The sequence below is a fragment of the Grampus griseus genome, assembly GCF_964374135.1.
Source record: "Grampus griseus genome assembly, chromosome: 17".
Classification (NCBI taxonomy): Eukaryota; Metazoa; Chordata; class Mammalia; order Artiodactyla; family Delphinidae; genus Grampus; species Grampus griseus.
Window position 1 is genome coordinate 80,879,343 of NC_139011.1, and position 12,185 is coordinate 80,891,527.

The 12,185-nt window shown below is 52.4% G+C and overlaps 1 protein-coding gene and 1 long non-coding RNA gene across 2 annotated transcripts in view; one reads left to right on the forward strand and one right to left on the reverse strand.

Annotated features, from left to right (window-relative positions):
* The window catches only part of LOC309835329, a 30,270-nt gene extending 20,070 nt beyond the window's left edge, over positions 1 to 10,200 (forward strand). The window contains exon 3 of the long non-coding RNA XR_014297983.1: positions 9,696 to 10,200. This is a non-coding gene — a long non-coding RNA (uncharacterized lncRNA). The remainder of the gene's footprint in view (positions 1 to 9,695) is intronic.
* Positions 431 to 12,185, reverse strand: MCM4 (minichromosome maintenance complex component 4; the record flags this gene model as incomplete). The annotated part of the gene is made up of 16 exons (XM_082674749.1): positions 431 to 972; positions 1,592 to 1,725; positions 2,115 to 2,343; positions 3,169 to 3,376; positions 4,088 to 4,215; positions 4,666 to 5,031; positions 5,352 to 5,611; positions 6,048 to 6,168; positions 7,659 to 7,879; positions 8,837 to 8,975; positions 10,330 to 10,425; positions 10,508 to 10,603; positions 11,435 to 11,536; positions 11,623 to 11,786; positions 11,908 to 11,997; positions 12,122 to 12,185. The coding sequence occupies 16 exons, from the start codon at positions 12,183 to 12,185 to the stop codon at positions 880 to 882; spliced, it is 2,511 nt and encodes an 836-aa protein (XP_082530875.1). The 3' UTR covers positions 431 to 879.

A 12,185-nucleotide genomic window follows, 5' to 3' on the forward strand; every position in this document is an offset into this window, starting at 1 on the left:
ACAGAATGGGGACCGCCGGAGCTGCTCAGATGACCTCTGAATCCCACGCCCACATTAGCATTTTAAGGCTGTTCAAACACTCAGATCTATCACTTTCCATGAATGCTTTGCTAATGAATGTTGATTCTAAAAAAGGCCAAACTCATGGAGACTTGAATGTTCCAGGGATTACTTGTTACCATAGTTACCTCCACCTGGGATTTCAGCCTACGGTGGTTTTATGAGAATGCTAGAATTGAAATAACTTTTGAATAAGATGAAATGTATTGTATCTTAGTGAGTCTATGACTTACACAAAATACTTACTGTCATGAATTTCCATGAAAGCAGTGTTTATTAAAGCTTTTTTCTTAATGAAAAATAATGCCTGATAACCAAGTATTACTTATTCTATCATTTATTGAGGAAAAAGTTTTACATATTAGGGTGAAGCAGTAGAAAGCAGTGACACGGAACCCCATCATTTCCAGCCTCATGTAGCCAAGAGAACAAGCCTTGAGGACTCAGTGGGGACAGCGCTGGCGTGCACCTCCCCACAGGAGTGATGTGAACACCCGAGCATCTCCAATGGCCACGACAAAGTCCAGCACAAAACCATGACCCAGACCGCTGTCTCCAGAGAAGATGGCACCCTGCTGTCTGTGCCTACACACAGCTCAAACCTGGTGCTAAACAAACGGCACTTGAAGAAAACAGTCGTACTATATCATGCTCATAAGCTGGCACAGTGCTCTTCACTTAAAATGTTAAAAAGATGAACATACACGCTTCCCTAGAAAACGGAACCCCGGTTAGAAAATTTTTATGCAGCCAAGTAATGACTTTGAGGCTCTTTCTCCCGCCGGCGGCGGGGCGGTGACCGGCGCTGCTCTTGGGGCTTCAGAGCAGGCGCACCGTCTTCCCAGTTACCGTCAAGAAGTCATCATCCGCCAAGGCACGCAGCGCTTCTTCAAACATATCCTTGGTGATTGCCTTTGGGGAAGAGAAGAGAAAAAGAATTGGACACGTGGAGCTGCCCTCCCCACTTAGAGACACAATGGTTTCCAAGTTAAAGAACCACCGGAGTCTCCTTCCTTCCTGGTGGCTGTACACACGTCTTAACGCTCCGTCTTGGGAGTGGCAAACGTTTCCTGCCAAGGGCCAGGAAGGGAGGGCGTTAGGGCAGCAGGCAAGGCTGGACCCGACCAGCAGAGCTCTTGCCATGAACTCAGCTTTCCTTGTAACAGCAAGAGACTGCAAATGCTCTAAGTGCCCACCAAATGGTTAAGTAACTCACGGGGGAGGCATGAGGTAAATAAAGTGCGTAAGTCGTGAAGTGGATTCTGCATCACAGATGAAGCTAAGAGTACTAACTGACACGGCTCAAAACCACGCATCCACATCCACACAGAAAACTGAAAGCCCGACAAAATTCTCATCGCAATCATTCCCTGATGGTGGGTGGTGATCTCACTTCTCTTCTTTATCTGTAACTACTTAAACAATTTATTACTTAAACTACAAACGAAGGAAAAAAATTAGAAAAAAACTTTAAAGCAGCATCAAGGGAAAAGAAAACTCTATTAAACAAAATATACACATAAACACTTACTATATCAGACTGTCCCCGAATATCTTCAAAAAGTTGCTGGTATTTCAGGGCTGGCGTTCTGCCCTTGGATAAAATAAGCTTTTTCAAAGCTTCAGCTAACTCTTCTTTCCGTTTACGAGAGGTGGCACTCATTCCTGATTTAAAAGAAATTAGTGAAGACGTTTTTGCTCTAAGGAAGCAAAAGTGTTTCAAACTTCCATTAATATTTCTTTAGTCATAAATCAACTATACTCTTAAAAAAAAAAAAAAAAACTTTTAGTCATGTCAGCAAATAAGGTTAGGGGACAGTCGGAGCAAGTTCTGAATTCTGTTCCCAGTTTCTGAAGAGCTTATTTATAGCTGCTCCTTTCCACTGAGACAGTCCAGGCAATGAGCACAGAAGCGAGCCGCGCTCGCTGGGGAAGAACCGCTCCTCCAGGGGCGTGGTGCCCGGAGGGTGGGCAGGACAGGACCAGGTCACGTGCGCCAACATCTACCTCCTCGGCACCCCCGTCACGTGCTCAGAGGGCCCGCGCAGCCCCACCTGTGGTGAGGATGGAGATGTCCACGATGCCCGTCCGCGGGTCGGTCGCCGACTGCTTCAGGGCCTCCCGGTGCAGGCGCTTGGCCTCCTCGACGTCGATCGCCTCCACCTTGCTGGAAAACCGCACCTTGGCGTGGGCTTCGGCCAAGCGGGTCAGCGACTCCAGCTGTCGGGGGTACGCAGACACCATCCCTCGGCTGCTGCCCACCTTCCTCATGTCCACGTAAGCCTGGCGAGACAGGGGACACGCCAACTCCTCACACGATGACCTGAGGGTCGCGCCTGGACTCTGGCCAGTCGGGCTCCCGTTAAATAACCCCCCGGGCAGGTAGGTCCTGAGGGGAGCGAGAGCGGGTGCAGCCTTGGGCCTCGAGCCTCGTCTGGGGGAGGCGCGGGTGCAGCTTCAGGACGGGACCGGGCAGCAAGGGTGTGCGAAGCCCGGCACCCAGAGGACACGGCGTTGGGAAGGGCAGCTGAGGACTCTGGTCTGTTTGTTTACACCCCTGCGAGGAGCAGGCCAAGGATTAGCGGGGCAACACGCAGGAGGTAAATTGTCTAAACCCATACGTAGATGACGTAACTCCTTCAAGATGACAGAGACGGAAAACCGCGTTATCACTTGTAACTTTCACTTGAGCATCTTCAGGGCTCTGTCAGGATGTAAAGCCCATCAAAGCACCAGGAACCTTCTTAGTGTCACAATGTCTACTGGGTATATGTCATCATGCACTGCTGCCCACTTAAAAGGTACTAAGAAGTGTACTTAAAATACTTAATTTTTTAGAAACGAGCAAATGCAGCCCAGAGACCAGAATTACAAGGTCACTAAGTAGCATCACCTATATTTCAACTCAGGCACCCTGGTCTTAAATACACTGTGCTTACAAGCATTTAAATATAAACAGAGTGTGCACAATGTGTGGAAATGAATCCCTTCCCCTTTCTACATCTGGAAAAGTCGATTTTGCAACGCAGGAGGGAAGACAGTCATAGAAGTTTCAGAGGCTGTTTTAGAGGCTGAGCAGCCCCCCGCTGCGCTCTGGGCCGCAGGTACCTCGATGAGGGCCTGGCTGGCGTCCTGGCTCAGCCGCGGCAGGACGGCACTGCGCGCGTAGGCGATGTAGTCCCTGAGCACCGCCATGTCCATGACCTCCTCCTGTGCCTGCTCCTCGCTCCGGAAGTACAGGGACACCAGGTGGTGAGCCAGACGCCGGTCATACGCTTCGTCCTGAGGGTCCAGCATGAGGAAGATCAAGTCAAACCTGAGAAAACATCGTGAATGGTTTTCCCAACTGGGACACCCACGTACCTGTGCGTGGACCCCGGGGTCCGCAAGGGAGGCAGGCGTGTCCTGCCCAGGCGGCCTGAGGAGCCCGGGCCTCCGGTTCCCCTACCCCGGCCCCGCAGGCCCCTTCTGCCCGGGAATACCGGGCACTGAAAGCTGAGCCAGAAGCAAGATGCTCCCAAGGGAAACGCTGCTGTAATTCTGAAGACCGGAAGATACGAATGAAAATACATTCAACTCTTTTGGGGAGAAGGAACTATCTGTTAGAACAGTCAAGTAATCAAAGTCTAAACATATCTATCTTTGAGGAAAAAGTATGGACTACGTGACTCCCCTTCCACAAGTTTAATTTTCAGACCCTTATCTACTGTGTAAAACCGCTCTCTGCACTTTGTTGATTCTCTACAGCAGCTTTAAGACCGAGAGCAGCGAGAGGTGGGTTTCTGAAAGGATGAAGGTGAAAGGCCCTAATTGCTCCAAAAAACAAGTACGCATCAAGGTGAGCAGAAAAACACACCGTCCTTGCCTGGAAAACCCGTGACCAAGCAGATGTGCAGGCTTTGTGTTGGCCTGAAGAGTTTACGACATCAGCTGGGCTCTGCCTTGTATTTCCTTCTCAAGCTCACCCTGAACGTTCCACAGATGAGCAAAGTGAGACCATCTATTCTATGAAAACGTGTTTTCGTACCTTGACAACAGTGTGTGGGGCAGCTGGATGTTCTCAATGGTGGTTTTTTTCGGATTCCACTGAGACTCGATAGGGTTTGCGGCTGCCAGGATGGAGGTGCGGGCGTTAAGCTGACAAATAATCCCAGCCTGGTGGAGGGACAGTGTGGTTAGAAACCTGCCCCGAGGCCAGCAGGAACTGAGCCACCTCCGCCCGTGTGCCCTCTGCCAGGGATCCGCCGTCACCATGAGCCACGTCACCCGGCACAGGTGACTTCTGCACAGGCGTCCCCTGGGGACAGCCCTGAGCGCTGAGCCAAGCCAAGGGCCGAGCTGTAGATGAACGTTTGCCGCGACTGCGTCTTTCTCAGTAGCCAAAGCCCTTGCATTAGGACAGACTCAAGTTCTACGAGTACCACACGTGCGAGTTAGGACGGCACAAAGGAGGAAAGAGGATCCTGTGGAAAACACTGAGACGGAGCTGGGACCTAACAGGAGAAGTGCTGGCCAGTTTCCCAAGCTGCAGGTTCCACAGACGCTGAGATTCAAGCCCCCCGACACCCCAACTGTGTCCACGCCGGGACAGAACGGGCGACTGACCTTGGCGATGGAGAGCGTCTGCTGCTCCATGACCTCGTGCAGGACAGAGCGTGTGCTCTCGTTCATCTTGTCGAACTCATCGATGCAGCAGATGCCGTTGTCACTCAGCACCAGGGCGCCGGTCTGCAGCACGAGCTGCCGTGTCTCAGGGTCCTTCATGACGTAGGCGGTGAGGCCCACGGCGCTTGAGCCCTTCCCGGACGTGTACTGGCCCCGGGGGACCAGGTTGTACACGTACTGCAGCAGCTGGGACTTGCTGGTCCCTGGGTCCCCGCAAAGCAGGATGTTGATCTCGGCGCGGAACTTGCCCCTTCCTGTGTGACTGAAATCCTTTCTTGTCCCGCCAAAGAGCTGAAGCAGGATTCCCTGGACGGGCGGACAGGCAGACAGATCTCAGTGCTCAGATGGACAAAGGGCGACAATGAAGAGATCAGAGGACGGGAGCGGCTGCGAGTCAGCTCTGGGGCACGGATGCCATAGGGGCCCGGACCCCACCCACCCCATGGCGGCTTCTGTGCCTGGAAACGACACGAGGATGCCGACCATTCTCAGCACCAACAGCCAAGGCAGGCGGCGGGCCCTGCTCGGCCCAACGGGCCGAGGCTCATCCTTTCCGGGGTGTCCACACTGTCTGACCCGAGAGCTCTCAAGCCCAGCCACAAGTGAGAAGCCCATCAGTCTGTTACCTTCTTTATATCTTCATGCTCATAAATGCTCGGAGCCAAGGCGGAAGCGAGTCTCTCATAAATGTCTGGTTTTCTGGAAAGCTCCTTAAGCAATTCCACACGCTTCTCTGAAAAAAGCTTCTGCTCTGCTTCTTCGTCGAGGCCGTGCAGACGCTTCGAGTCGGTTTTCCGATAGTGAATGACGTCGATGTGGGTTTTGTAGACAGACTTCACGTTGCTCACTCTGGGACTGACGCGAATGGGGACCGCTCGGTAGATGCCTGAGGGCACAAAGGACACACTCTCACCTGCCCGACCTCGGCCTGGAGCACGGGGGAGGCAGGGCTCCGGGGGGCTCCGAGCAGAGCCAGTGAGGTTGACCCGGGACCACTGCCTCCACACGCCACCCGCTCACCTCTGTGTTCGATGCATCGCAGTTTGAAACAGAAGTTTCATTTCTCTTAAACTGAATGTAAGGAATTACCAATAACTACCTGAAAGAAAGTACCTAAATCCCGTACCTAAAACCTAGAAGGAAAGGGAACCTGAAGAGCTCAAATACTGAAGGTCGCTCGCAAGTTATTTCAGACAATAACAGGGAGACAGCCTACCGTCTGGGCAGGGGCCATGTCGGAGGTCAAAGGCAGGCGCTGGGAACAGCAGCCCCAGGCCAGGCATCCCCGACCAGGTCACAGGGCTGACTCTGGAGCCCCTCACCTGTGACGTGCACTCTGTCCCCAGGCTGGACCTTGTCCACGAGGTCATTGTGAGCGGCGAGGACGACCGTGTGCGGCGTCTGCCCCGCGGGCATGTCTTCAGGGGACTCCTGGAGCTTGATCTGAGAGGGTGGGGGGCAGATGCCTCAGGATAGGCCCAGAGCTCTGCCCACCCAGCCACTCCGACAGCAGCGCCTCTGCTGCCCCTGGGACCTCGCTCTGTTTCCACCTCTGGAAACCCAGGGCGTGCATTCTGAGGCGGTTGTTCGTTTAGAGGCTGCCCCGTGTGGGGGCGGGGATGCCAGGGCTGTTTTTCCCCGTATTAAGGCTGTGGCGGGCACGTCTGCATCCGCGTCGGCTTGCGTTTCTAGTTCCTTCTGGACGCTGCCCCCAGTGCGCTTCTGGGTGGAGAAGCACCCCCCGTTCAGGTAACCGTGCCTCCCAAACTCTTGCCTGTCCTCCTGGTGACATCGACTCACCCACAGCACTCCGTCCCGGGTGCTGGGGACTCTGCCCCAGAGCGGAGGGACACACACAGTCCTGGCAGTGCCAGGCGTGGTGGCAGAAGACAGGAGGGAGCAAGGGGCGGGGGTGGAGGCTGCGCTTCCCACCGTCAAGGGCAGGGAAGGCCGTTCTCAAACCAGGTGACCACCGGGCAGAGGGGAGGCTGTCAGGGAGGGGCCACGTGCTCTCAGCGACAGGACAGCAAGTGCAAGGGCCCCGAGGCGGCCTGGAGGAGCCGGAGGACGGCAGCGAGTCTGCCGGCAGAGCCTCGGAGCACCCAGGCCCAGGAACTGGTGCCCACGTGCGGAGAAAGCTTCTCACCTCGATGACCCTTCCATCAGCAAGGAAGTGGACGCTTTTCACACGCGTTAGTGTTCTCCTAGTGACTCCCAATAAGGGAAACTATCTCTTGTCCTATACTTTGAACTCATTCTCTCCACTTAAAAGTTAAGATTGCTTAAACACTAAAACAAATCAAAAAATTCTTCACTCCTTATGCATACTTTGTACCATTACAATCGCAGTAAATAAATGGTTTTCTGCCTTTCTCTGGCATTTTAATCTGCATCTTAAAATTTTTCATGAATAAAGAGCTACAAGGTCGAACTCCCTAGGCAATAGTTTGTGAGAAAAACTTTGGCAAAACTTCTCAGCCCATTCTTTACCAGTGGTAGAACTGCCAAGTGTCAGAATTTAATCAAACGGCGTTTACTGTTCTTAATGTATACACTCTTACATTCTACAATCTTAAGTATTTCCCGTAGAAGCATCTCGTGTTAAATTTGACTTAATAAATCACGAATGACACTGAACTTAAGATATTCAGTTGGAGAATGCACTCCTCCCCTATGACAAGCGTGGAACACAGCGCACGGGTGCCCATGGGCGGTACAGCAGTGCTGCTGGCCCAAGGCTGGGGCCTCAGGCACACCGAGTGCCCAGCTTCGCCCTCTAACACACCTGCTCTCCGAGGAGGAATGAAGCTGCTCAACCCACCAGGAAGCATGGTTTCAGGGCTGCATGAGTGGACAAGTTACACCTGGCTTTTGAGGACCTGGCTGGGGCAGAATGAGGATGGGGCACGTGGAGGGGGGCAGGGGCCACGCACCATTTGCTTGTCGGAGAAGACGGAGCGGTTGTGGATGAGCGCCATGCTGTGGCTGGTGTGGCAGCGCTCGCACACGCAGGGCTCGGCGATGCGACCGCGGTCTATCTCCACCCGGGCCGTTTGGGCGCACACCTGGCACTGGAAGAAGGCCTCCTGCATCTCTGGAATCAGCTGGGACGTCCTGATCACCATGCCGCTGATGGCGATGAGCTGGTCGATGTCTGCAAGGCAGGGAGAGGGCAGCTCGTCCCGGCTGGGCGTGGGCCTCCCCAAGCTGGAGGCCAGCTGGGGCGGGTCTGGCTCTGCTGTCCAGCCTGGGAGAACCTCACTGGAGGAATGGAGGTGCTGGGATGGCGGGGGTCACAGGGAGACGCTACGGCCAGAGCACGAACATCTCGCTGGGTACCCTCAGCTCTGGCCTGGGATGTCCCTCCTGTGACCAGTGTGCTCCCTCTCAACCCCTTAAGTCTACTGACCCTTGCCGAGCTAGGCCGACCCGAGGCTGCCTGGGGACGACCGGACCTGTGAAGTGGCTGTCACAGCCCACGCACTCGTGATAATCTTCTCCATAGTCACGCCCACTATACGTGGAGGGTTCAGAGACTTACCTGTCCCAGTAGTAACCAGGGCCCCTGACATAGCATTTCCCCCAATAAATAACATAATAGGATGTTTCAAGTCTGCTTTCCAAATCTTTCACCACAAAGTCCTCCCACTGGGGCCCAGCATGCTCCGTCTCTCCCTGGGCTGAGACACTCCTGCTCTGTTCTTCTGCCTCTTCTCTTCCTTTCCAGACTAGATTTCCTCCTTATGCTTCAGGGCACGGATCACATTTTATACTTGTCTTCTACTTTGATTCTGAGGGACTGCCTTCTTAGTAAAATAACTGTAAAACTATCATAACTGGATCAGTTCATCTTAAGATAGAAAAGTATCAAGAGTTACAGCATCTTTTATATAATTTCAGTTTAGTTAAAAAGGTATGGTGGGTTCAGAAGCATATGGGGTAACTGAGCCTGCAACTGGCTCCTGTCAACCCACAGTCCGCCACCGTCGCTGTCACCAACTTCTTTAAAGTTCCTTGATGAAGTGACTTTCACGGAATGTGCTCTCTTGCTATTACAAACGTTATCTTCTATATGTCAACTATATCTCATTAAATTGGAAAAAAATATTACCTTCTGGATTCAGGTTCCTCATATTCTTAGTCTTCAATGCGTTGAACGGTCTTACTTGAATCTGATGTTCTAAGATTGAGTCAGGATAGCGGTCAAAGAAGATCTCATTGACAGCCATGTCGAAAGTTGGGATAACTTCCTTTAAAAACAAGTATAACGGTGCCAAGCTGTGTTTGTATTTTTATCTTAGGGTTAAATCTAATAAGGCAATTCATGTTAGCAAGGCATAAAAACAAAAAGAATATGGCATAATCCAAAAGCATTACCCTATAAAATCACACATGCTATTTGTAAACCCTTGGGCACACTGAAATCTCTCACCTCTGCATCTTCTCACTAGAGTTAAATGAGATGAGACATGGACTTCCCTGGTGGCGCAGTGCTTAAGAATGCCCCTGCCAATGCAGGGCACACGGGTTCGAGCCCTGGTCCAGGAAGACCCCATGTGCCGCGGAGCAACTAAGCCCGTGCACCACAACTACTGAGCCTGCGCTCTAGAGCCCATGAGCCACAACTACTGAAGCCCGCGCCCCTAGAGCCCGTGCTCCACAGCAAGAGGAGCCACCGCAGTGAGAAGCCTGCGTACCGCAACCAAGAGTAGCTCCCGCTCTCCTCAACTAGAGAAAGCCCGCACGTAGCAATGAAGACCCAATGCAGCCAAAAATAAATAAATTAATTAAAAAAAATGAGATAAGACATATAATCGTGCCTTCAGGATGTGCTGGCATGACTGTAGGCTTTTAATTGGCAACAGAAGCTCATACTTTCAGGTCTTACTTTTCTTCCATAACAGAATGATATCAAAATGGGTTAAATCATAATTATTCCAACTTGTTAACACCTGTTCCCCATTTTGCAGATAAGGAAACAGCCTCTGGGAAGCTGAGGAACTGGACCAAGGTTACACAGCTATTAAGCAGCAAAATCAAGATTTAAAACCAAGTCTGCCTGCCTCCAAAGCCTAAAGCTAGAATCAACGTAGCTGATGCTTTGTTGATAAAGCCTGAGCTTAAGCCCAGAGAAGACTGCAGTATGGTTAACCCAACTTGTTAGAGAAGGCAGGTGTGTGTGTTTTTAATGTTTTAAGTCATCAAACCCAACAAGCTGTCAATTGTGAGTCACCACTGTTTTATGTACTAAAAAACGCTGCCAACCAAACGATGACATGCCGTCAACAGTAACACACACCCCGATTTCTAATGTTAACGTGTGGAAAAGTGTTCATCTTAAAGAAGACAGAACATGGTTTTAAGAGGTTTGGGGGGACTTCCCTGGCGGTCCAGTGGTCAGGGCTCCTCGCTTCCACTGCAGAGGGCATGGGTTCGATCCTTGGTTGGGGAACTAAGATCCCACATGCCATGCGGCAACCCCCGCCTCCCAAAAGGTGCTTTGGAGGCATATTCTCTGTTAATAAGGAAACCCTACTGTCCAGAAACCCTGCAGATCTTCTAGATGTTTACTGCAGACCCCCAAGTTCAACGGCAAATTGTTACCTGTGGGTAGCAGATGAGCTGTCTGTATAGATTTGTGTCGAATGATCTTATATGTTCACAGTTTACGTTTAAAAACGGCTCTCCAATAACGTTAATCTACAGGGCAGAACAAACAAATTATATCCTGCTAACCATTTCAACCCCTAGTTTGAATATTCAGGTTAGTGTATTTCATTACCTCCCCAAGTCGCTGCATGTACAGAGGCTCAGTCACGTCTATGCCAATGCTTTCTTCTTCTCTAGCCAGAGGATCGATGAAACGCTGAAGAAATCTCTTAGCGTGGGGAGAGAAACAGTAAGCTTAATGCAGTTAGGAACCAGCAACTACTCAAAATAAAAGTTATGAATGCTGGGGGCCACTCATCTTTTCAAGTTAGCTAAGACCTGGAAACAGCCCAAGTGCCCATTTATAGACAATTAGCTTAAGAACGTGTGATATATACAGATTTGTATATGTATACACATAATGGAATATTACTCAGCCATAAAAGAGAATGAAATTTGCCATCTGCAGTAACATGGGTGCACCTAGACAATACTATACTTAGTGACATAGGTCAGATGAAGGCAAATACTATATATCATTTTCACGTGGAATCTAAAAAGTAACACAAATGAATCCATATACAATACAGACTCACAGACACAGGAAACAAACTTATGGTTACCAAAGAGCAGGGGGAGGGGGGAGGGAGGGAGGGGGGAGGGATCAATTAGAAGTATGGGATTAACAGACACAAACTACCAGCTGTAAAGTAGAAAAGCAACAGGAATCTACTGTACAGCCCGAAGAATTACATTCAAAATCTTATAATAACCTATAATGGGACATAATCAGAGAAGTATAACCGAATCACTTTGCTGTACACACGAAACTACCGCATTATTATAAGTCAACTATACTTCAAAAAAAGGAAACTAGGAACTAGGAACGGTGTCAGAATTTGGAGACAAACGTAGGTGTTTTTCTTTTTCCTAAAAACTGAAAAAGACACCACCAATTCTGAGCCACGTGAAGATCTGCTCCTAAATACCGGGGTCACGTGGATGGAGGTGACAAGTACTTTCCCCCTCATCTCCGGAGCCCCGAGGAATGGAACCTCACCTGAAAGTTTTCTTTGCACGTTGCCACATTTACATCTGTTCCCCAAATCACGAGTTTTTGGCCCAAAGACTGCTCGCTCGCCACTATATCCTCTGCGGCCGGCTGCACAGGAAAGGCGACGGGAGCAGGTTTGCGGGGGACGACCCACCTCGCGCGGCCCACCGCGCCCCGAGCGGCCCCGCACTCACCCCGTCCGAGTGCAGGTCCACCTGCAGCCCTTTCCGCGCCGAGCCCAGGTCGGGCCTCTGCCGCACAGGCGTGCCGCGCACGCCGCTTCTCGGGGTGCCCTCCACCCGTGAGCTGGGGGTGCCGTAGGTCAGCGGCGAGCTCACGTCCAAGTCCAAGGGGGCGGCTGGGGACCGCGTCCACGGGGGTGAGCACGGCGAGGACCCCTGCGGGACGTCCGCTCCCCCCGCCCGCCCCCCCCGCCCCCCCGGCCCTGCGGGCCCCCCATGCCCGAGCGGGCAGCGCACCTGCGGGCGGCGCGCGGGGTGGGCTGCGGGGCTCTGCGCCGGGCGACGCGGGCAGCGGCCGAGGCTCTCCCGACGACAGCGGGTCCTGACCTGTGGGGGAACGGGCACGGCGGCGTCGGCGCGGGCGGCACTGGGGCCGAACGGGGCTGACACGGCACCGCCCGCCCTGCCTCCCCGAGGACCCCGCGGGGCACGGCCGTACGCGGACACTCACGTGGCTGAGCGGGGGCGGCCCGCCGGGAGCCGCGGCGGCTCGGAGTGGACGCCGGGGACGACAT